Here is a 23837-nt window from a genome sequence, read left to right on the forward strand (position 1 = left end):
CAAGCCCAGAAGCGCCTGTAGTGGCAGCCTCACCCGTAGTTTGGTTTGGGTTTTTGGATGGAGCAACAGCCGCCTGTTAATGTTTCTCAAGTCACATTACTGCGGAGATCTTTCACAGATATTTTTTAAAATAAGGAATCATTTACTGATTGAAAACTAATTAAAAAGTATTCATTATGTTCTTGATCCAGGGAGTATAGTTGATGACGTTTGTGTAGACCCCGTACTGATCTGCCTCCCCACAGCTAAGGGAGCCCCAGGACACTATTCCTCCCACAAACCACCTCTGGGTCTTACTGTCTAGGAACACCAGTGCCCCTCCACTGTCACCTTTACAGCTGTCCTTACCTCCACTTTCTAGGCCAGCACAAAGCATGTTCTCAGTTACCCTTCCCCCTGGATAGGGCTTCTTTTCATAAGCAGCGGTGCATTTTTGATGGTCAGCAATTGGTATGTCAACAAACATTAGACTTCTGGCAAGAAAACCCCTTTGGGTCAATCCCCATCCAGATGCAGTCCCAATGTCATTTGTCCTCATGAAGGATTCAGCTTCTTTTCTTGGCAAACAAACAGGCCTGACGTTGCTAGTGATTACAACTTTGCTCTTCAGTTTAATCAGTGCTATATCATTATCGAAACCAGCGTTATGAGTGTAGCCTTCATGTATGAAAATGGCCTCCGCCCACGCTTGTGTATAATGAGTTGACAGTCTCTTCAGGGCACCCATTCTAATGTCTAGGGAGGAGGCATCTTCTTTTTGCTCATACACAGCATGGGCAGCCGTGAGGATCCAGTTGTCGTACAAAAGTGCCCCTGCTGCTATCGTTTCACCTAATAACAGGACTTGCCAAGGAAAATCACCAGGCTTTGCATTTTGCCCTCCGTATATACGACCTCTTGTAGTACGGGTTGATACTCCACAAACTGGGGAAAGAAGCAGATAAAGAGCCTTTATAGAAACCGTATTATGTTTTTCTCTGGTTACTACCACTCTGGAGTTAATGCATGTTTAATGTAAGCCAAAAATTGTATCACATGAATTGGTTAGGTGTTCACCTATACAAGCAAGTGAGGTTGCCTTAAAACAGCATAGTTCAAAGACATGATAAAACCTTTATATTTCTTAGTTCCTCAGAAAATGAGCTGAGTGAAAGTTAAATTTTAGAAAGTAATTTGTTTTGCTATGATAATTTGGTCTACATGGTTAGAAAAACTAGAGCAAACAAATTAAGCTGATGTGTTGGGTGATGATGTGGTAGGAATTGAAAGGGAATAACCTTTTCATTGCTTCTGTTTTCCTACGGGGTATTTACCATGTAGTTCTGGCAAAGCAGGAACCAAGGTCACTATCATACAGGATTTGAAAAATCACTTTCACGTTTGAATATTTAAATGTCTTAAGAATTAGAAAAGTTGCAGTTACAGAGGAATCTTCAGGTTCAGAAATTACTATTTCTGGTCTAGTTGATCCATCCAAACACCAAATTTGGCTGTATATTGCTAACTAAGTAAACTTACTAACAGAAAAAATGTTCCATCTTGTGGCAGAATACTTGTATTTTTAGAACTTACAAAATCGTTGTGTCTGCTAAGATAAAAGTTTTTTAAAACTAATTTAAGCCAAGTAACAGGGGTAATGAATATATTATTACCTTTAAGCCAAGTAACAGGGGTAATGAATATATTATTACCTCTCTGATTTTTTTAATCACTCTACTCAACTGTATCAGAGCCAATTCTGGTAAGAAAAAAAATTTTTAAGTACTATTAAAAGGCAAATTACATTAATGTTTAAAAACGAGATGGCATTGAAAACAATTGCTTAGGGAAATAATGAAGTTATTAGCTTTGGGTTTTAATAGCATTTTTACAGAGAAGAAAAGTAACTCAGCAGCAGAACTCAAGTTTATAAATGTATAAATGATTCAAGATAATTTTAAAAATCATTTAATTTTTTATGCTTGCTTAGTTGTAAGGTCAAAAATAATCAAGTGACGGATGGAGTCAGCACCTAACAACCTCCATGTAGAAAAGGGGATAATGGAAACACATTATTTGGAAATAACTTGGGCTAAGCCAAGTGCTGAAGTCACATTTCTGCCTACAGCAGCTAAAACTCTACTTAGTGTTTCCTACTGGGTTCTACTTTCCATCAATTACGAATCTCTTGTATAAATGTATCCATTACCAGGCTCACAGTTGGGGAGTGATTTTTCTCCTTTGGAGCTCGTCCAGAATCCATCAGCCTCACATACATATTTACCTGCAAATCATTGGAAAAGCAAAAATGTTTAACTGCATGTATAAGGTGGTTGTCATTTGCTTGAATACCCCCTTGAAAAATGTTGATTCTTGAGCATCATTGGGAAATAGAGGTGTCGGAATAACCATTTTACATGATTTCATAAATAGGAGGTCTCTGCATTACCATGTTTGCTTGCAAAGTGGAAACCTTTTAGATGTATAACTTGAATATGTATCAAGATCTCAAGTGCTTAATGATAAGGTTTTGACTTGTTAAATTAAACCATTTGGAATATATTGTGTGTTTGTAGTAGTCATTTACTAGATAAGATCTGTTTTCAGATTCTTGCAAATTGACATTAAAGTCACTTCAGCTGTAATATTTCACTTAGTGGGTGGGAGAAGTGCCTTTTAATCTTTGCCTAGCCTTAGCCAAAACTGTAAAGTTGATTTCAGACCATGAGGGCGTAGGTGCCATACATCACCCACCCCCACCTTTGAACAGTGCTTACTGTCGTTTGCCCTCATTGTGTAGTAGGTCTCATTACAGCGATACTGAATCACAGCTTTGTAGGTGGTCACTTCTGGACCCGTGATGTACTCCACTTGGCCGTTGGGTAGGTCATCAGGAGGGCCACAGTCAACAACTAATAAATATGGCAGAGGCATGAGTCAGTCTGTACTTTCAGTACTAACAGAAAAGATTGGAGACTGAGGTGTGCTGTGGAACTTGCCATACTTGTTTTCCCCTGTGTGGTGGACATAACTTCATCTCTGAAAATGGAATCACCTCTGGGATTTTAAAGCATCACTCATCTCTGGTCCTCACTAAACCCTAGGGAAGGAGTGGTCTGATGGCTTTCCTAAGGGAAGGAAATTTGAACCCACTTGAGTTTCCTCAGCTCTCTCACTTGAACACACAGGTCTGGGCAAAGCGGCATCACGGAAGGAAGGGGCACAGCCTGCACACATCAGTACGTCGTGCAGTAACAGGGTGCCGGGTTTGCAGTTCAGGAAACAATGCAGAGAAGACCGAAGGGCTTAGCTTGTTATTTTTGTAAATTGGGCCACTTAGAAGACCTGGCACTTGCAATACCTTGAGTTTGGATCAGGAGTCAACGGTCAGCATACTGCTAATGGGGAAGAACTGACCAGTTTCTGATTGCAGCCTGGAAGTCACTGCCCTCCACCCAGGAGACATCCAGAAGCAGATTTCTGTGGCTGTTAACAGGTTATATTTAAATAGTTTTCAGCAGTTTAGTAACTGTGTACCTGGCTCTGTGTCATGTGCTTTGCCTGCGCTATCTATAGATGGGAAAGGTGGCCGAATTGGGGTTCACACCCAAACATTTGGTGCCATACCTTTACTGTTCTCTCAAGTAAAAGAGCTAGTGGGAATGTAAATGTGTGAAGTGAAAATAAGTTCCCCTAGAAATTCTTGCATAAAAATATGTAAGAATATATGTACAAGGTGTTAACTATAGTAGTGTATGGAGTAAGTAAAAAACCTGGAAACAAAAAGGATTAAATAAAAGCTTACGTCCTGTGATGGAATACTGTGCAGCCATTAGGGAGAACAAGTGGCTCCCTTAATACTTGGGTGGATGTGGGGAGATAGGCAATACGGAGGGGAAAATGACAACGCAGATTTAGTATCGTATGTGGTTAAATAGTGAAGTGTGTTAGTATATATAGAAGGGGAGATACGGTGAAGGAGTGAACCCCAAACGTAATTTGAGGATTTGGGCAAGAGAGCCCTTTACTATATACTTTGGAATTTTTATTTTTCCCAGCTAAAATGTATTTTAAAACAAAATTAAAATACATGATTTTTAGTATGCAAAGTGGTAACATACACTATCACACAGGCAGTGTGTATGTTTGCACACCCATCTCTACATACAGCCTATACATGTTCACTCATGTGAAATGTGTGTTAATTGGAGGGATTAGCATCAAGATAGTGAAACTGTCTACACACTCATATGGTAGGATTATGGGTATTAAGATACAGTTTCTCCCTATTTCCCATCTCCTACAACTATTTTACACTTAGAATCTTACATTTTTAGAGATCACACCTCCCTGAAACACACTTTCCCTAGTAGCTTGGTTCTGTTTCAACCTCTAAGACTGCACTGGGAGACTGGGAAAGAGGAGCAGATCTGGAATTCAATCCTGAGAAATAGGATCATTTGTAAAAGCCCAGAAGAAGCCAGCAGAGCAGCAGCTGCAGAAGTGGTTCCGGGAGTGGTGGCCACGAGACCGTCCGTACTGCTGCACTCCGGCGTCGGCTGGTCCCAGGATCCGTCTTTCTGACAGACTGCAGCAAATGATTTCAGGGGCAAAGAACCCTAAAGAGGAATTCAGAAGAAGAGTAACATCATAAACCGCTCCCCCGAGCAGTGGTCCCGCGGTACCTCAGTGTTTCTGGCAGCTGAGCCTGCCTGAGCGCGCACACAGCCCACCTCTGCCTGGGAGCGCGTGCACTTCTGCTGCCTGCAGATTGCTGGAGTCAGTCGCCTCTGCTGTCTAGCTCCCCTTTCAAGGTGTACTGGCATTTTAGGAAACAGATGTTATCTGTGCAACAATGAATGACAGTATACTTGTTGCTCTCCACTTTAATCCAAGACCATGTCAGATCTCACTAGCTCCTGCTCATGTTCTGTCATTTCTTTATATGAAATGCCAAAGGGGCTCAGAAGTTTAGGGAAGGCCTACATGATTCGACATGGAGCTGATGTGTTCGGATTTTTTCCAGCCTGTGGCTCTTAGCTGGAGGAAAGTTACTGAAAATACTTTCATAAGCTTCACGTGTATGTTCCCAAACAGGTTTAATGAAATATTTCTCTAAAAATCGAACTTTAAAATGGAAGATGGCTTTGGCAGAAGCTTTATGCTTCAAAGGAAAGCAGGGTAATTTTCTTAAAATCAGAAACTAAACAGGTCTGCAGTCCAAGGAGCTACGGGAAAGAGCCTGGCCAAGAAGTCTGCAAGGTAGGAAACTTTTTGGTTGTGCTCCATCCACAGAACTGGATTGCATAGCTCGCTACCATTTCAGTGTTACTGCTTTTTAACCACTGGGATTTGGTGACAATCTTGACGAATGTAAAGATGTGCTAATCTACCTGTGCCTCTAAAGCAACACACTAAGCATCAAAAAAAATCCTCCCTCTCCCTTAGCAGAGGTCACTATTTATAACTTTGCAGAACATACTATTTCCCAGGGCCATTCAATTTTTTGCGGGCCCAGGAGCTACTTCATGGGCAGGTCGTCATTGGCCAGGGGGAGGAGCCTGCTTTAATGCAAGGTGATCTCACTGAGCACATGGAACCAGGACCGCAGATGTGATCACCCTTCTGTTTCAGCCACTTAGGCTGCTATAATGTGTGAACAGTTTTAGAAAAGTGGTCCGTTTTGAGCGATTGGATTAAAGATGGCGACATGAGAGGTGAGATGGAGACCTCCTCCTAAAACCACATATAATACAAAAATATAATTAATACAACTAATCCTGAAAGAGTAACAGGAAAGAAGGCTACACCTGACTGCATACACCTGGAGAAAAGAGCAGACCTCACAGAACAGGATAACATACCAAAGCTGTGACCTGGCAGAGCCCAAGCCCTTCCCCTACCCCAGCTCACCAGTGGGAGGAAGAGAAACAGAGCGGAGAGGGAGTGGAGGCCTAGGACTGCTGAACACCCAGCCCTGGAGATCTGCTCTGGGAGCATGAACCTACATTGCATGGTGCTCTGGAGATTTAGTAAGGTTGGAAAGATAAGACAGGCGGAATACCTGGAGAGACAGAGATTCCAGCTGCTTGTGGAGAACAGGGATTCATATCCGGCTGATCTGGGCTGATCTGAGAGACTCTAAAATCAAGGGGGCTGCCAAAGGGGCAAGGATTGCACAGAGCTTACTGCTCAAGAGAAAGGACAGGTAGACAAAAATTGTCCAGGTGCGCTCTGCCCAGCAGGTTGGGAGCTTAAACGATCTTCAGGCACTCCATCCCCCTGGCTGGCTATGCAGCCTCAAGGCCCCCCACTATGACATGCAGCCTGCTGTGTCTTCCTCCCAGCTAGCCTGCACCTGGCTCAGGCTCGCAAACCATCAACCCCTGCCTCGGCATCAGGCCAGCCACAGGGAAGCCCCAGCTACAGCAGTTACAAACCCAAAGCATAGAGGCTTACACCTGTGTGTTCGGCCCACTGGTTCTGGCAGTGGAGACCGGCATAGCAGCCAGGGAGCAGAAAGCAGCTCTTTCCTCATCCCAAGCACCAACACCCCTCCCCTGTGACCTCCGACATTGCTCCAGGGGCTGAGCAGCTCCAAAGAGTATAGTTTCTGGGCACTAGAGGGCACCACAGACAAATTATGAAATGTCAAAGGAACCTGGTTCAAAGCAAAATTATGAATATACCTGAGAAAGATTCAAATGAAATCGACCTCATGAATCTTCCTGAAAGAGATTTAAACATAAAAATCATTAACATGATCATGGAGGTACAGAAAAATATTCAAGAATTCAGGAATGAATTTAGGATGGAGATCTAATCATTGAAGAACACAATGGAGGGTGTTAAAAGCAGATTAGATACAGTGGAGGAGACAATAAATGAAATAGAAATTAGGGAAGAGGAATACAAAGAAGCTGAGGCACAGAGTGGAAAAAGGATCTCTAAGAATGAAAGAATACTGAGAACTATGTGACCAATCTAAACAGAACAATATTCATATTATAGGAGTACCAGAAGAAGAAGAGAGAGAAAAAGAGGTAGAAAGTGTCTTGGAGGAGGTAATTGCTGAAAACTTCCCCAATCTGGGGAAAGAGATAGTCTCTCAGGCCATGGAGATCCACAGATCTCCCAACACAAGGGACCCAAGGAAGACAACAACCAAGACATATAGTAATTAAAATGGCAAAGATCAAGGATAAGGACAGACCATTAAAAGCAGCCAGAGAGAGAAATAAGATCACATACAAAGGAAAACCCATCAGGCTATCATCAGACTTCTCAGCAGAAACCTTACAGGCCAGAAGGGAGTGGCATGATGTATGTAATGCAATGAAGCAGAAGGGCCTGGAACCAAGAATACTTTATCTGGCAAGACTATCATTTAAATTTGAAGGAGGGATTAAACGATTTCCAGATAAGCAAAAGTCGAGAGAATTTAGCTTGCACAAACAATCTCTACAGTGTATTTTGGAGGGACTGCTATAGATGGAAGTGTTCCTAAGGTTAAATAGCTGTCACCAGAGGTAATAAAAAGGGATAGACAAAGAGTACAGAATATGGGACCTAATATATAAAGAATGGAGGAGGAAGAAAAGGAGGGGAGGGGAAAAAACAGAACCTTTAGATTGTGTTTGTAACAGCATACTAAGTGATTTCAGTTAGACTCTTAGTAAGGAAGTTAACCTTGAACCTTTGGTAACCATGAATCTAAAGCCTGCAGTGGCAATAAGTACATACCTATAGATAATCACCCTAAATGTAAATGGACTGAGTGCACCAATCAAAAGACATAGAGTCACTAAGTGGATTAAAAAAACAAGATCCATCTGTATGCTGCCTACAAGAGACTCACTTCAAACCCAAGACATACACAGACTTAAAGTGAAGGGATGGAAAAAGATATTTCATACAACTAATAGGGAGGAAAAAAGCAGGTGTTGCAGTACTTGTATCAGACAAAATAGACTTTAAAACAAAGAAAGTCACAAGAGACAAAGAAGGACATTACATAATGATAAAGGGGTCAGTACAACAAGAGGATATAACCATTATAAATATCTATGCACCCAAAACAAAAGCACCTACATATGTGAAACAAATACTAATGGAATTAAAAGGGGAAATAGAATGTAATGCATTCATTCTAGGAGACTTCAATACTCTACTCACGCCAAAGGACAGATCTAGTAGACAGAAAATAAGTAAGGAGACAGAGGTATTCAACAACACATTAGAACAGATGGACCTAACAGACATCTACAGAACTCTCCACCCAAAAGCAGCAGGATACACATTCTTTTTAAGTGCACACAGAACATTTTTCAGAATAGACCACATACTAGGCCACAAAAAGAGCCTCAGTAAATTAAAAAAGAATGAAATTGTACCAACCAACTTCTCAGATCACAAGGGTATGAAACTAGAAATAAATTGTACAAAGAAAACAAAAAGGCTCACAAACACATGGAGGCTCATAACATGCTCAAACACAACATGCTCTTAAATAGTCAATGGATCAATGGCCAAATTAAAACAGATTAAGCAATGTATGGAGACGAATGAAAACAACAGCACAATGCCCCAACTCCTGTGGGATGCACTGAAGGCAGTTCTAAGAGGAAAGTATATAGCAACCAGGCCTATTTAAAGAAGGAAGAACAATCCCAAATGAATAATCTAAATTCACAATTATTGTAACTGGAAAAAGAAGAACAAATGAAGTTCAAAGTCAGCAGAAGCAGGGACATAATAAAGATCAGAGAAGAAATAAATAAAATTGAAAAGAAAAAAACAATAGAAAAAATTAATGAAACCAAGAGCTTGTTCTTTGAGAAAATAAACAAAATAGATAAACCCCTAGACTTATTAAGAGAAAAAGAGAATCTACACACATAAACAGAATCAGAAATGAGAAAGGAAAAATCACGACAGACAGCACAGAAATACAAAGAATTATGAGAGAATACTATGAAAAATTATATGCTAACAAACTGGATAACCTAGAAGAAATGGACAACTTTCTAGAAAAATACAACCTTCCAAGACTAACCCAGGAAGAAACAGGAAATCTGAACAGACCAATTACCAGCAATGAACTTGAATCAGTAATCAAAAAACTACCTAAGAACAAAACTCCTGGACCAGATGGATTCACTGCTGAATTTTATCAGACATACAGAGAAGACATAATACCCATTCTCCTTAAAGTTTTCCAAAAAATAGAAGAGGAGCGAATACTTCCAAACTCATTCTATGAAGCCAGCATCACTCTAATACCAAAAGCAGGCAAAGACACCACAAAAAAAGAAAACTACAGACCAATATCCCTGATGAACATAGATGCAAAAATACTCAACAAAATATTAGCAAACCGAATTTGAAAATACATCAAGAGGATCATACACCATGATCAAGTGGGATTCATCCCAGGGATGCAAGGATGGTACAACATTCGAAAATCCATCAACATCATCCACCACATCAACAAAAAGAAGGACAAAAACCACATTATCATCTCCATAGATGCTGCAAAAGCATTCGACAAAATTCAACATCCATTCATGATAAAAACTCTCACCAAAATGGGTACAGAGGGCAAGTACCTCAACATAATAAAGGCCATATATGACAAACCCACAGCCAACATCATACTTAACAGCAAGAAGCTGAAAGCTTTTCCTCTAAGATTGGGAACAAGACGAGGATGCCCACTCTCCCCACTTTTATTCAACATAGTACTGGAGGTCCTAGCCACGGCAATCAGACAACACAAAGAAATAAAAGGCATCCAGATTGGTGAGGAAGAAGTCAAACTGTCACTGTTTGCAGATGACACGATATTGTACATAAAAAACCCTAAAGAATCCACTCCGAAACTACTAGAACTAATATCTGAATTCAGCAATGTTGCAGGATACACAATTAATACACAGAAATCTGTTGCATTCCTATACACTAATGATACATTAGTAGAAAGAGAAATCAGGAAAACAATTCCATTCACAGGTGCATCTTAAAGAATAAAATACCTAGGAATAAACCTAACCAAGGAAGTGAAAGACCCTGAAGACTACAAGACACTCCTAAGAGAAATTAAAGAGAATACTAATAAATGGAAATTCATCCCATGCTCTTGGGTAGGAAGAATTAATATTGTTAAAATGGCCATCCTGCCTAAAGCAATCTACAGATTCAATGCAATCCCTATCAAATTAACAATAGCATTCTTCAACAAACTGGAACAAATAGTTCTAAAATTCATATGGAACCACAAAAGACCCCGAAAAGCCAAAGCAATCCTGAGAAGGAAGAATTAAGCAGGGGGGATCTCGCTTCCCAACTTCAAGCTCTACTACAAAGCCAAAGTAATCAAGACAATTTGGTACTGGCACAAGAACAGACCCATAGACCAGTGGAACAGAGTAGAGAGGCCAGATATTAACCCAAGCATATGTGGTCAATTAATACATGATTAAGGAGCCATGGATATACAATGGGGAAATGACAGCCTCTTCAACAGCTGGTGTTGGCAAAACTGGAGAACTACATGTAAGAGAATAAAACTGGATTACTGTCTAACCCCATACACAAAAGCAAACTTGAAATGGATCAAAGACCTGAATGTAAGTCATGAAACCAAAAAACTCTAAGAAGAAAATATAGGCAAGACTCTCTTGAATATAAACATGAGGAACTTCTTCATGAACATATCTCCCCAGGCAAAGGAAACAAAAGCAAAAATGAACAAGTGGGACTATATCAAACTAAAAAGCTTCTGTACACCATCATTAGAACAAAAAGGTAGGGTGAGGGCCTCCAGAAAAAAAAAAGCAAAGCAGGATATTACAGTCGGAACAATGTAACAATTTGCAAAGAAGCCCCTATCAAAACTCTGTGTTAAGCATTCCGCAAAGTCAGAGTCACAATAATTCTCTAGGGTAAAGATATCAACCTAAGAATATAGGCACTCTTCAGTTAAAGCTCAAAATGACATTCATAAATGACATATCCAGTGAGGGGTTGACATCTAAAATATACCAAGAGCTCATGCACCTCAACAAACAAAAAGCAAATAACCCAATTAAAAAATGGGCAGCGGATCTGAACAGACACTTCTCCAAAGAAATTCAGATGGCTCTAAGAGGCACATGAAAAGATGCTCCACATTGCAAGTCATCAGAGAAATGCAAATTAAAACCACAATGACATATCACCTTACAACAATAAGGATGGCCACCATCCAAAAGACAAACAACCACAAATGTTGGCGAGAATGTGGAGAAAGGGGAACCCTCCTACACTGCTGGTGGGAATGTAAATTAGTTCAACCTTTGTGGAAAGCAGTATGGAGGTTCCTCAAAAAACTCAAAATAGAAATACCATTTGACCTGGGAATTCCACTCCTAGGAATTTACCCTAAAAATGCAGCAGCCCAGTTTGAAAAAGACATATATACACCCTATGTTTATCTCAGCACTACTTACAATAGTCAAGAAATGGAAGCAACCTAAGTATCCATCAGTAGATGAATGGATAAAGAAGATGTGGTACATATACACAATGGAAAATTTCTCAGCCATAAGAAGAAAACAAATCCTACCATTTGCAACAACATGGATGGAGCTAGAGGGTATTATGCTCAGTGAAATAAGCCAGGCAGAGAAAGACAAGTACCAAATGATTTCACTCATATGTGGAGTATAAGAACAAAGAAAAACTGAAGGAACAAAACAGCAGCAGAAACACAGACCCCAAGAATGGACTAGCAGTTACCAAAGGGAAAGGGACTGGGGAGGATGGGTGGGAAGGGAGGGACAAGGGGGAAAAAGGGGCATTATGATTAGCAGACATAATGTAGGGGTGGGGGGCACAGGGAAGGCAGAATAGCACAGAGAAGACACGTAGTGATTCTACAGCATCTTACTATGCTGGTGGACAGTGACTGTAATGCGGTTTGTGGTGGGAACTTGATAATGGGGGGAATCTAGTAACCACAGTGTTGTTCATGTAAGTGTATATTAATGATACCAAAAAATAAAAATAATAAAAAAATAAAATCCAAAAAAAAGTAAAGCTTTCTCCCTAATCAAAAAATAAAAGAAAGAAAAGTGGTCCATTTTAACCACCAGCTTTCCAGAAACTTTTCTACAGCTAATAAAAGGCAGAACTTCATAGCTATCCTTCCCAGCAAACATTCCTTTGATTTTTATTGTTCAGTCATTGGCAAAAGAAACCACTGCTCTGACAACAGCTCTTTTCCCATATTTGCTGATATAAATCTGTGTACGTTTAAACTCTATCATGACCATTGTGCAGTACACATGCTGTATTAACTTACTTGCAGAAGCTCGTAGCCAGTCTCGCAGAAGATGGAGAAGCTGTCTTTCAGGACGTAGGTGGCTTGCACCGGTGAGACATGGCCATTAGGTGGTGCCGTCGGATCAGGGCAAGGCCGAGCTGCAGCGAGGAAACCAGGCTCAGGGGTTTTGATGTGGGCTTCTAGCAGGCAAGTTTGAATTTAGCAATTTGAAGTTCTTGATTTAGAGATGAGACACTTAACGTGGAAAGAGAGCTTGCCACAGTAGGGTAGAGTTCTTAAGATTCAAAGCCAAAGGCAAGATTAAACTCTCTGTTGCTTTTATGCAATTTAGAATGTGTTGTCTTGCATGGGCTTCTGCCAAGGCTATGTAAGAGAAAGCCAGGCAGGTAGGAAGGTGTGCAGTCGCCACAAATGGGGTGACCGCTCCATGCCAGGGTCCCGACACACAGCTGAAAACCGAGAGATGATGTGATTTGGAGGGAAAGAGCTAGACTGCATGGGTGGAAATCCCAGCTCGCCAGTCCCAGTGGTTACTTATAACCTCTCTGAGCTTCAGTTTCCTCATCTGAAAGACTGAGACAAGCTGTGGGTTTAGGCAGAGTAGGGTGAGGGCCTCCAGAAAAAAAAAAGCAAAGCAGGATATTACAGTCGGAACAATGTAACAATTTGCAAAGAAGCCCCTATCAAAACTCTGTGTTAAGCATTCCGCAAAGTCAGAGTCACAATAATTCTCTAGGGTAAAGATATCAACCTAAGAATATAGGCACTCTTCAGTTAAAGCTCAAAAGGCCAGGAGCAACTTGGCCTGGAATGTTTGAACGTGCCCCAGACAGATATCAGCATAGTCCATGGCTTCGCTGTGTCAAGTAGATCATGACACATTTACCTCAGCGTGCTAAAAGGCCCAGCTTATTTTTAACTGTACCTATACACCGTTTTTCCTTCTCTAACCCTAATCAAGTAATCTGCAACTTGGGCAAGAGATTGATTTGGTAAGCAAGTCCAGTTATAAACAGCCCAAGAAGTTAAGAAATAAGATTCATAACACACTCTTTAGCAAGCAGGCAACAACCCAGCCCACCTTGGGGGCAGGGCAGGCAGTCTACACGCTACCAGAGGGAAGCTGCTACCCTGAGAAGGAATCAGAGCAGCAAATTTCTTCTGTTACTCATCAAAAATGAGCACTCTGGGACCACTCTGCACCCCTAGCCCTTTACCCCCATTCCTAAAAATCCTCAACCACCTATAAATCCCCTAGACAACGGCACAATCACGGGCTCTCTTGTCCCCTCCTTGCAAGAGCCAGGAGCTCTGTCCTCTCACTTTTATCTCTAAATAAAAGCCTCTCCGTGGCTCTCCTACCTTGAGTGTTTGCAAAGTTCATTCTTTGACTCCCTGAGCAAGAACCCCGGCATCAAGATGCCTGATGAGAATGGGGCTGTCGGGAAGCGCCCACGGCAGGGCTTTGTTAAGGGCTCGCTAAGAGGGGGCTGCAGGCAGCCCTCACAGCAGCCTGGGCTGGCCACAGAGGCCTGGGGAGACCTGCAGCCCAGAGCCAGGGGGCGCTCAGGAAGCCTGGCGCTGCCCTCCTGAGCACTGTGGAGTGTGCTCCTGGGAGACCATCTTCCCCCAAACCCCCAAACTTTGGCCCCCAAACCCGGTCCTAGTGTCACCCAAGGCTTAAGCCCATCCCCCAGTCACTCCTCTGTATACCAGTCATTTGCTGAGTCCTCTTCTCCCTCCGGCATCTGATGTGTGTCCATGGGTGGCTCTCAGTCCTGTGCAGGCCCCGAAGTCTCCCCTTGGGAACCCAGTTTCCAGGGACAGGTCTGACACCATAGCCTGCACCCTGAGCCACAGCTTGGAGCCTTGGCTTTTTGCTTTGGAGCTGTTTCTATTTCCTGCCTCTCCAGCTCAGTTACTCTGTTCTTTCAATGACATCTCAAAAGACCCATCAGCTGAGAGTGGTGACAAGGACAGACATGTCTAGAGGTCAGTGCCCTGGGAGGTGGGGGGACTTGAACTTATATCTAAGGAGTGGTGTCGATAGAGGTGTAGGCACGACTGAGGGTCTGTCAAGAGGAGGAGGATGTGAAAGGGCTTCAGGCCCCAGACAGTGGGGCCAGGGCCAGCAGGGGCCCTTTGGGGAGACAGTGTGTCGGCCCAGCTGCAGGCTCCCAGAACTGTAGCCATTGTCCAAACCCTCTGTGATCGGGAGCGCCCCACCTCTGCCTTTCCCAATTCTTCCTCTACAGCTGCATACCCAGAACAGTGGAGCCTCAGGGAGTTTTTGCACAAACCCTTCCCTTCCACTTGGAACATCCTTCCATCTTCCTCCATCACCTACTTATCCTTCAAATCCAATCTCAGGAATTTCCTGTCCTGGGATACTTTCTCTCACACCCAGCCACTTCCTGGGCCAAGCCCCTGCTCTGGCCTCGCTTGGCCGCGCTTGTCAGGGGGCCGTGGTCATGCTGCTGTGACCGACTGGACTGGGGACAGACCTGGGGCGGGGGACTGTGGCTCCTGCCTTCCGTATTCCCCACACAGGGCCTGTGCCCTTCCGTAGGATGGGTGGGCGGGTGGATGGGTGGAGAAGGAAGCAGGGAGGGAGGGAAGCTGAGCAGGATGCACAAAGAGAGGGACGGAGAGGATGGACGGATGGATGGACGCAAAGAGTGGCCGGACTTGGCACTCCAAATTAATGCCTTTTGGCATAAGGATAATTTTGAGCTGATAATTTTGAAAAACAGCAGACACAGGAGAAGCTCAGAAAACAGAGTTGACGTTACCCTTTTCTAAGGGAAATTTATATTTACAAAGGAAATCTCCATTTGTAGGAGTGTCTTGAGGAGGATGACTATATCGCTAGAAACTCCTCAGTGGAGAAGGCAGGGGTCTTAAACCCCAATGACAAAATGTACTCTTGCTTCCATACTCCCCCTGGTCGTCATCCCGTAACTGGCCTCCCCTCCACCAGTCTCTGGTTTGTCTTTAGCTAAAAATGGTGTTTAAGCCTGAATTCTAAGCCCTCTCTGAGACTGACTCACTTTCCCCTGGGTGCACATGAGCTACACATGTTAATGAACTTGTTCGCTTTTCGCTCATTAATTTACGCTTTGTTCCCAGCCAGGGACTTAGAAGGATAGAGAGAAAATAATTTTTTCTTCCCCTACAGGTGGAAGGAGGGATGGTTGGAGAGAGGGGTGGGTGGAAAAGGGGGAGAGGGAAGGAGGGATGGCCTCTCCCCTGAGGGGACCACAGTTGTGGACCACCCCCACTCAAGCCTGGTCCGTCTTCTGATGGAGCTGAGGACACACTACCCCGAAATACGGCGCCTTGGCATGTTTTAATCTGAAGGAGTTTGAGAAAAAAACCAGCAGAAGCAGGAAGGTCGCTCTGACCTCCCTCATGGCCTGTCTCTGCTAAAGCAGCTCAAAAGACCGACAGGGGCGAGGTGCCCTCCGCTGCCAGGTGCCCTCTGCTGCCAGGTGGGAAGAGCAGCCTCACCTTCAGCGGCAAAGGGAGCCCAGAGGAAGCTGAACAAGCGCTCGCCTCGCACTCCTTACCCTGCCCCTCGTGCAGGGCGCCCGCCCTCACCCACCGAGGGCCAGGGGGCTCCTTTCCTTATGAAGGCTCCCACGCCAAGGGCAACTTACATGAAATAAGCGCGCCTGCCTCTCTCCTGGTGGGCTCTGGTCGGTTCACCTTTGGGACACAGCCGAGGACGCTGAGAGCTGGGGTCTGCTCCCTCTGCTTCCCGGGCCTGGCCGGGTGGTGGGGGGCCCTCTCCTGTCCTCGCCGCTCCCACAGAGCTTCCTCCCGGCAGGCAAGCCCCACCAGCCTCACCTGTGCTGGTGTAGAGGATCTTCCAGCCTGTGTGGTCCCCTGACTGATCGGTGACAAAGGTGACGGTCACTGAATTGCTCTTCGTTTCAATCCTGGGGGGCAACGTCTGCCCACAAAATGGGCCGTGCTCCTCTTTGTCGGTTTGAATCTGAAAGCGGACGGGCCCTGTCACGGCAGGAGCCACGAGAACCAGCATAAGGGGAGGATCCCTGGGGCCAGACCTTGAGGGAGTCGTAGGGGCACCGGGTTTCAGGGTGCGTCTCCACGTCGAAGGACTCCACGAAGTCCAGGATGACACTGAACCCCTCCTCCAGGAGGATGCTGTAGGTGCAACTGGAGAGTTTGGGGTACGGCTGCGGGTATTCAGGGCTGCTGAGCACCCCGGACCGGTTGGTGAAGACCTGGCCTGAACACAGGGCTGGGAAGATGGGGAGGTGACAGGGTGGTGTGAGCCGGGCCCAGGCCCAGGCAGTGCCACTCGGCACCCCCTGCACCCCCTCCCTGCAGCCCTGCCCAGGGCCCTGTGCGTGGCCCGCATCAGGGGCATCCCTAGAAACCAGACACTCCACCCCAGTGACTGGGGGGACAATTTAGTTTCTCTGGCTTCCAGGCTTTAACTGAAACAGAAGCACTTGGGGTTATATTCTCCAGGAGCCCTACCCAGAGAGGGTGGGGACCCTAAACTGCGGCTCCTGGAGGCATCCTCGGCCAGAGGCACAGCCCCCAGAGCAAAGGACTGCGGGCTGTCAGGCTCTGCCAAGGGGAAGGAGGCCCCAGGGGAAAGAAGGGTCTCCCCTTGTTCCCCAGGAGGGGGGCCGAGCAGGTGTGCCTCCTCGGCCTGAGCGCCCCTCACCCACCCGACCCCAGCGACCTGGGGCACCCACCTGCACCCAGCCCGGGCCAGTCCACCCTGCCCTGGGTCTGGGCCCGGCCCTGGGGGAGCAGTTAAGGGCAGTTCAGGACTCGGGAGACCTCCCTCTGACCCCAGGGCCTGGTGTCCTCTTTCTCCCTTGGACCAGCTGGTCCTGCCTTTGCAGAGGGAGCATCTGCCAACCGCATCACCCCAGGAGGGGGTCCCCCCACCCCACCCTAAGGAGGAAGATGCAGGAACCTGAGCCAGAAGGCCTTTAGGAAGTTAGGAGCCCAGCACTGCCTGCCCTTCTCCATGTGGCTGTTCCCCATGGGGGAGACGGAATCAGCCCTGGATGTGGGGGCCCAGACCACCTCTCCCTGGGCCTCTCTGCTCCCAGTCAGGCTCCCCAAGCCCAGAACACATGGGGCCTGAGCCGCCCCAGCTCAAGCCCTAGGGCCCCGGGAGGGGAGTGGGGAGAGCTGCGTGCCCCCGAGTGCACTCGGCCAGGCCTCTGCCCCCCTTTGGGCCTCAGTGCACCATCTTCAAAACAGGTTGAGAGAGCAAGCAGAGCGAACTCCCTGGCAAAGAAGCCTGTGGCCCTGGAAGGGGTCGCCCCTGACTGGGACTCACAGCTTCAAGGAGGGCGGAGAGAGACGAGGAGGGGCCAGGGTGCACGCTGCGCCCTCCCTGCCCCCTGCCACCCCAGAGACACGCTGCAGCAGGTGGAGGTGAAGCCAGGTTTATTTTAAGTCCGAGGGTGGGGTGAAGGGGGCTAACAGGCAGCAGCCATCTCTCTGCCTGACCCGAGGTGAGGCTAGAGGCTCTGCTCTGGAAGAGAGAACAGAGATGGGGAGACACCGACGGGGGAGACAGGGTCAGTGCCGCCCAGGGTTGGGGCTGCTCGCTCCCCGGGCGCCAGCTGGTTTCCCATCAGGCATCTGGCAGGAACATGGAGGGGCTTCCAGGCAGTGGAAGCCAAAGGGGACAGCCCGCTGGGGCCCAGAACTGGCGGCTTCGAGCACAGCCTGCCTCGCACTCTGAGGCTTTGTGGAGGGAAGTTTGTGTGACCAGACCCGGGTTACCCCACTGCTCCCACCCAGAGCTGCCCAAGGAGGGCAGGGTGGCTGTGTCAGGGTCCCAGAGCCAAAAGGGCTGAGTGCACCTGCGGTGGGGACCTGACACATGAATGAAGTGGATGACCTGAAGCCCCTTGGAAGTGAGGGAGAACGGACCAGAGAGGGGGAAGAATTCAGGAATGCGAATGCATGGATGGGTGGCCAGGACAGGGTGGAAGGTCAAAGATGGGCCAGCGCCCCCGGAAGTGCCCAGTGGGACAGGGCTCTGTGGTCCCTTCTGGATCCCTGAGCACAGCAGCCGTGGCCTTGAGGAGCCGGCTGTTTCTGGGGCCAGGTGGGCGCTGGGCAGGGCACAGGGTCCTCCGCCCCACCCACTCAGCCCGCAGGGGGCTCACCTGAGCAGGTGTGCTTATTCCGGTGGAGAACGTAGCCCACGCGGCAGGAGCAGTAGAAACCGCCCAGGTGGTTGTGGCAGTGGTGGTCACAGGGCGGTGCCTCTCCCGGGGGCACCTGGCACTCATCGATGTCTAGGGGAGGGGTGTGCCCAGCAGGTGGTCAGCAGGGAGAGAGATGGGGCAGCAGCGCCGGCCGGGACTCAGGAGACCTCCTGGCTCACGGCTGACCTGAGCGGAGCCTCCTTATGTCCTTCACAGGCCTGGGGTCACTGCAACCTTCCCAGAACTAATGACAAGCTAAGTGTCCTGCTCCAGGTCACCCAGCTAGTGAAGGCAGCAGCCAGCAGTTGAATTCAGTGGGTGGGGCTACTACACAGGCTCCTCTGTCACAGCTTCCTGAGGAGCACAGTGCAGTCGAGCCACTTGCCCAAGGTCACACAGCTGATCTCTGCAGGACCAGTATGTGACTCAAAGCCCCCAAGAGGTACAAAGGGCCTAGCTCTGTGTTCTGAGCAATGCTTAGGCTGGCAGAGCTTCACTTTCCCATCTGTAAATGGGCTCGTCTGCCCTTGTACCACGAGGGTCTGTGCGGCTGTCCCAGGCTTAGCAGCTGGCACAGAATCCAGGTGGGGGCTCATTCTGAGAGGGGAGGTCCTAGCTCTCACATGTATTTGCTTTGTGGATGATGTTGGAGCAAGGTGTGGCCTTCTCTCCTGCTGACTTGGCAGGAACCCAGCCTCAGGGAGTGGGGGCAGAGCGGGCCTGGCCTGGGCAGGAGGGAGCTATCCCAGCTGCACGTGGGTCATCCCGGGCCCCCTGGGCCTCCTCTCAGCTCACCCTCTGCTGCGTAGAAGGCCTCAAAGCCCGTGAATGGCTGCTCATTGGAGTAGTCAGAGCGGAAGGTGACTTCCAGGTTGGAGCCCAGCGAGTGGAAGGTGTCGTTGCCGGGCGCCCGCTCCGTGTCTGTGCTCTCGAGCCCGCACAGCGTGGCCAACACCTTGGGTCCTGAACTCAGCTGTGGGGCAGAGGGGTCATGGAGAGGGAAGCCAAGACGCAAGGCCTGCCCTCCCTCTTTTCCTCCCTCCGAGACCAGACCCTGCTCCCAGGTGTCCGTCACCCCAGCCTTCAAGACGGTCCAGGCCACCTGCCCTGCCGGCACCTTGACAAAGTCGTACTCGCAGAGGTAGGAGAGCTCCAAGTGGAAGTGGGTGAAGTAGAGGCGCAGGCGGTAGCCGGGGGGAGCAGTCAGGGCCCAGCGCTGCTGCTGGTTGTTGGCATACACCCCGGGGAAGCCGGGAGAGGCCAGGCGCCCGAACACCGGCTCAGGCCACTGAGGGCCTGAGGGTGGGGCGGCTGAGCTCCACAGCAGGCCCAGGAAGATCAGCAGCCTGAAGGCAGGGCGGGGGGCAGGTGAGGGCCGGCCCAAGGCCTGTTCTCACCCCTCACCCTTGCTGGGGAGCCTGTGGGGGGCTTCCACCCACCTCATGGTGCACCCGTCCAGCTGGCCAGGCTCGGTCTGGAGTCCCACGGTGTCTTGTCTCACCTTTGATCTGTTTGTCCACCGCGTGGCCCTGCCCCAGCCTCCCCGGCCCTGGGATTCTGGGAATCGACCCCATGACTCCTGCTGCCCGGAGTTCCAGGCAGGGAGGACAGGGCATGCCAGGAGCCAGGAGCCGGACCTGACGACAGGCCGCCCTGGGAACATACCCTGCCTCTGTCCTCACACTTAACCTGTGTGTGTGACTTCTGAGCTCAGCCAGGGCCCCCATGAAAATGCCCGTGACCGTGACCGTGACCGCCACTTCCAGGCAGAGGTGAGGAGCAACACATGCGTCTACTTTCGCTCCCTCCTGAAACCCTGCTTTAAGACAGAAAAGGGAAGTTTTTAGAAACACCTGAGTCCACGAGGATGGGGATATGGGAAAGGAGGCAGCACCCACATCTTGGAAGCTGGAAAGACAGGTGGACAGGTAGAAATAACTCTAGAAAGCAATTCTAAGTTAGCAGTGGAATCCGGAACTGCCTGGGGGACTGGCAGCACCAAGTCCCTCTGGAAGTGGTAAGGAGTCAGCCAATCCCTTTTCCATCCCCCAACCCCCACAGGACTTGTAAACTTAGTTTTGTAGGGAGTAAATTAAGGGTCCCAGGCCCAGCTGAGTATGAGAGGGCCAGGGAGAAAACAAGGGAATCAAGCAGGCATCTCCCTCCTTTCTGGGAGGTGTGGCCGCCCAGGAGGAGATGCCTGAAGATACTGACTTCAAAGGATCCACGCAAAAGGCTCGGCCACACCGCCCACGTGGACAAGCCCCGGTCCTGTGCTCAGAGCTTACGGTCAGCATTGCCGTCCCCACTCATATATGAGCAGAAGATTCAAGAACTACTGAGGAGAACCTCAAACATGATGGAGAAAGACCAAAAAAATAAGCCAACCAACCAAAGGCTACAGATACAAATTAGGGAGAAGAAAATGCCCCAAATTAAAATGAAACAATCATGAGTAAGTTCAGAGGAAAGACAGGCAAGAATGAGAAGCAAGAACAGGATGCCATTCAAAAAGAACCTTCAGGAAACAAGACGTTTGGGGCAATAAAAAGTCTGAAAGAAATGAAAAGCCCAATAAAATATCTGGAAGATATGATTGAAGAAATCTTCCAGAATACAGGCAAAAAAAAAAAAACCTGTTAAAGAATAAAAAACGAAAAGACCTGTATACAGTATGTCCAAGATTGACAGGAATGCCAGGAAAAGATAAAAAAGAAATGGAGGGGGGGAAATAATAAAATAATGCAAGGAAATTTCCTCAAACTGAAGAACATGAGTTTACTGATGGCAAGTGTGCTCTGGGTGCCCAGAATAATAGATGAAAATGGAACTTACATGATATTTCAAAAGACTGGAGAGAAAAATTACTTTCTTCGAACCTAGAGACTGAGAGAGATTGAAAGAAAGCAGAGAGAACATAGAACAAATCACATACAAAGGATCAGAAAAATGATTATTTTGGAGCTCTCAGAATAACCCTGGAAACTTAAGACCAGCCTCCAGACAGCCTCTGGTGACTCCCGCCGCAGGGCGTGCGCACTTTGCGCGTTCTCTTCCACCCGGGGTAAGGCCTGCGGATAGGACACGCTGAAATGATCGTGCGGGTCTCTGTCGCTGGACCATACAAGACACTGCAGCTTCTGTCTGCCTCTCTCTTGGATCCATTGCTCTGGGGGAGGTCAGCTGTCCTGTGGTGAGGACCCTCAGAGTTCCTTTGGAGAGCTCCCCAGGGGAGGAACGGGAGGCCCCCAACAGCTAGCAGCGTCACTTCCTAGTTGCATGAGTGAGCATTTTGGAAGCTGATGGCCCAGCTCCAGTTAAGGCTTCAAGTACCTGCAGCCCTGGCAGAGAGCTCTCCTGCAACCTCATGAAGGACTCCAAGCTGAACCAACCAGCTCAGGCACCCCCATATTCCTGACCCACATTAAAAAATGCTATGGTTGTCTCAATCTGCTACACTTGCTGTTAATTTTAAACACAGCAATAGGTAATAAAAATGGAAAAGAGCAAATTGTCACAATGCTGAAGGAAGATTATTTCCAACAGAATGTTCTGCCATCCAAATTCTATACCCATCAATCAAGCATGAAGGTGGAGCAAAGACATTTTCATGCACATCAGATTTTTTAAATTTTGCATTCTTTGTCCCCTTTCTCAGAAAGCTGTATAGGGTATATCTCACCAAACAAAGGGAGTAAACCAAAAAACAGGAAGATATGGGGTCCAAGGGACAACAGTTCTGATAGGGAGTTACATTCAGGGTAGACAAAAGGCTCTGGACAGATTTTTTAGGAAAATAAAAATGATAGAAACCCATAGCGTCCAAGATCTTTTTTTAAAAAAAAATTTCTGTAGTCTTTCTTTCCTAAATGAAAGTGTTATAGCATTATGGTACAAATCACAGTAAAGCAATGGATATTATGTACATTACTATTTCCTGTTATTGATTATTCCATTAAACAGTCATGGGTTAATTATAAATTATAATGGGGCTAAATAAAATATTAGGATCTCTTAACCAAAAATTGATTAGCGTTTTGTCTGAAAATCTTAAGAACTTTAGACACTAGGTAAACAGTTTTGGGCTAAATTAGTGATATATTTATTGAAAATTAAGCAAATGAAAAAAACCTCCAGGGAAGTAAGAAGCCGTGCAGGAGAAAAGAAATTAGTTTCTCCTTGTCTCAGCTGTGAATGGCATTTAGAGTTGTAACGGTGCCAACATTGAATACTGAGCTAGCCAAGATGATCATTTAATTGTTGAGGGTGTGGCTGCAGCAGGGATGGGCTAGATCCCCATCTACCCTAGCGGAAAATCAAGACTATGAACAAAATGGACAGGTTGAGCAGTAGTAATACAACATGCCACTTAGAGGCCTGAAGGTGAATACGAAAATGAGCAGCTGGTAGAGGTCTGTGTGGCTGCCTCTGGGGACAAGACAAGCAGGTGCCAGAGGACTCCCAGTTTTCTAACGATCCACACAGAACCATCTGAATCCTTACACTGGGGGCAGGGCTAATTTTGATAAATAACTGAACTTCAAAATCCTAGTTAGGATGGATTTTATTCTTCATCCCACAAACTGGGCTTGTTCACGTCCCTGTCCATGATTTCTGGGACTCCGGGGGACTGAGGTCATGTCCTCAAAGAACACCCTGCTTCTACCTCAGCCCATCAGTCCAAGTCTCCATCACGACCACCCATACTTGGGGTTCAGGGCTAGTCCTTAACATTCACCCTTTCAAGGTATGAACAGGAGATCAATGAAAGTCGCGAAGTGGGGGGTGTACACCGCAGCTAACAACTTCCGGTGTAGGCATTGGTTCTCAAAGGGCCCCAGATCTGCCCCCTGGGCCCTTCTCTTCCCTTCCTCTGTCCCGAGAGGCAATCCTGATCGTCACCAGTTCAGTCAGCACTGCATGTACTTCTCAGTGAAGCCTGTTAACAGGCCAAGGACCATCGCTCCCATTCAGATGGGTAACCTAGCCAGAAACAGCCTATGTCAGAGCTAATGGCAGACTTGACATTCAGACCAGGGGCAGAGCCCTCAGAACTGGCGCCCCTGCCTCTGCCCGTGCCCACCTTCCCTGACAGCAGCATGCCCTGGGGCTCACCCTCAGGATGGAGCTTGGTCATTAAGACAGGCTGTGGGGAGGAGGGCGGGCCGAGTGGAACCCCAGGGTGCTTGTGCTGAGCTGCAGAGGCTGGGTGAGTAGCACGGAGCAGCTCTCACAAGGCCAGCTGCCTGGTGTCCTCCACTTCCTGCTTGCTAGCTGTGTGCCCTTGGGCGAGTCACCTAACCTCCCTGTGCAGAGTT

The 23837-nt window shown here is 47.3% G+C and overlaps 1 protein-coding gene across 3 annotated transcripts; it reads right to left on the reverse strand.

Moving 5' to 3' along the window:
• Positions 1–121: 121 nt before the first annotated feature.
• MASP2 (MBL associated serine protease 2) lies at positions 122–22319 on the reverse strand. 3 transcript variants are annotated; one of them, XM_037000005.2, is made up of 11 exons: positions 19959–22316; positions 19622–19865; positions 19315–19492; positions 18478–18609; positions 16375–16571; positions 16154–16301; positions 12323–12441; positions 4520–4598; positions 2757–2891; positions 2189–2263; positions 122–924 (listed from the first exon to the last, which is right to left on the reverse strand). In XM_037000005.2, exons 1-11 carry the CDS (start codon positions 20180–20182, stop codon positions 161–163), a joined length of 2295 nt encoding a protein of 764 aa, XP_036855900.2. In that variant the 5' UTR covers positions 20183–22316; the 3' UTR covers positions 122–160. The 3 variants fall into 3 exon arrangements, with proteins under 3 accessions (XP_036855900.2, XP_036855901.2, XP_036855903.2); XM_037000006.2 differs by having other exon boundaries at positions 19637–19865; positions 19959–22068; XM_037000008.2 differs by lacking the exon at positions 16375–16571 and having other exon boundaries at positions 16154–16318; positions 19959–22319.
• Between the last annotated feature and the right edge of the window lie 1518 nt (positions 22320–23837).

The sequence above is a fragment of the Manis javanica genome, chromosome 4 (genome assembly GCF_040802235.1).
Source record: "Manis javanica isolate MJ-LG chromosome 4, MJ_LKY, whole genome shotgun sequence".
Taxonomy (NCBI): domain Eukaryota; kingdom Metazoa; phylum Chordata; class Mammalia; order Pholidota; family Manidae; genus Manis; species Manis javanica.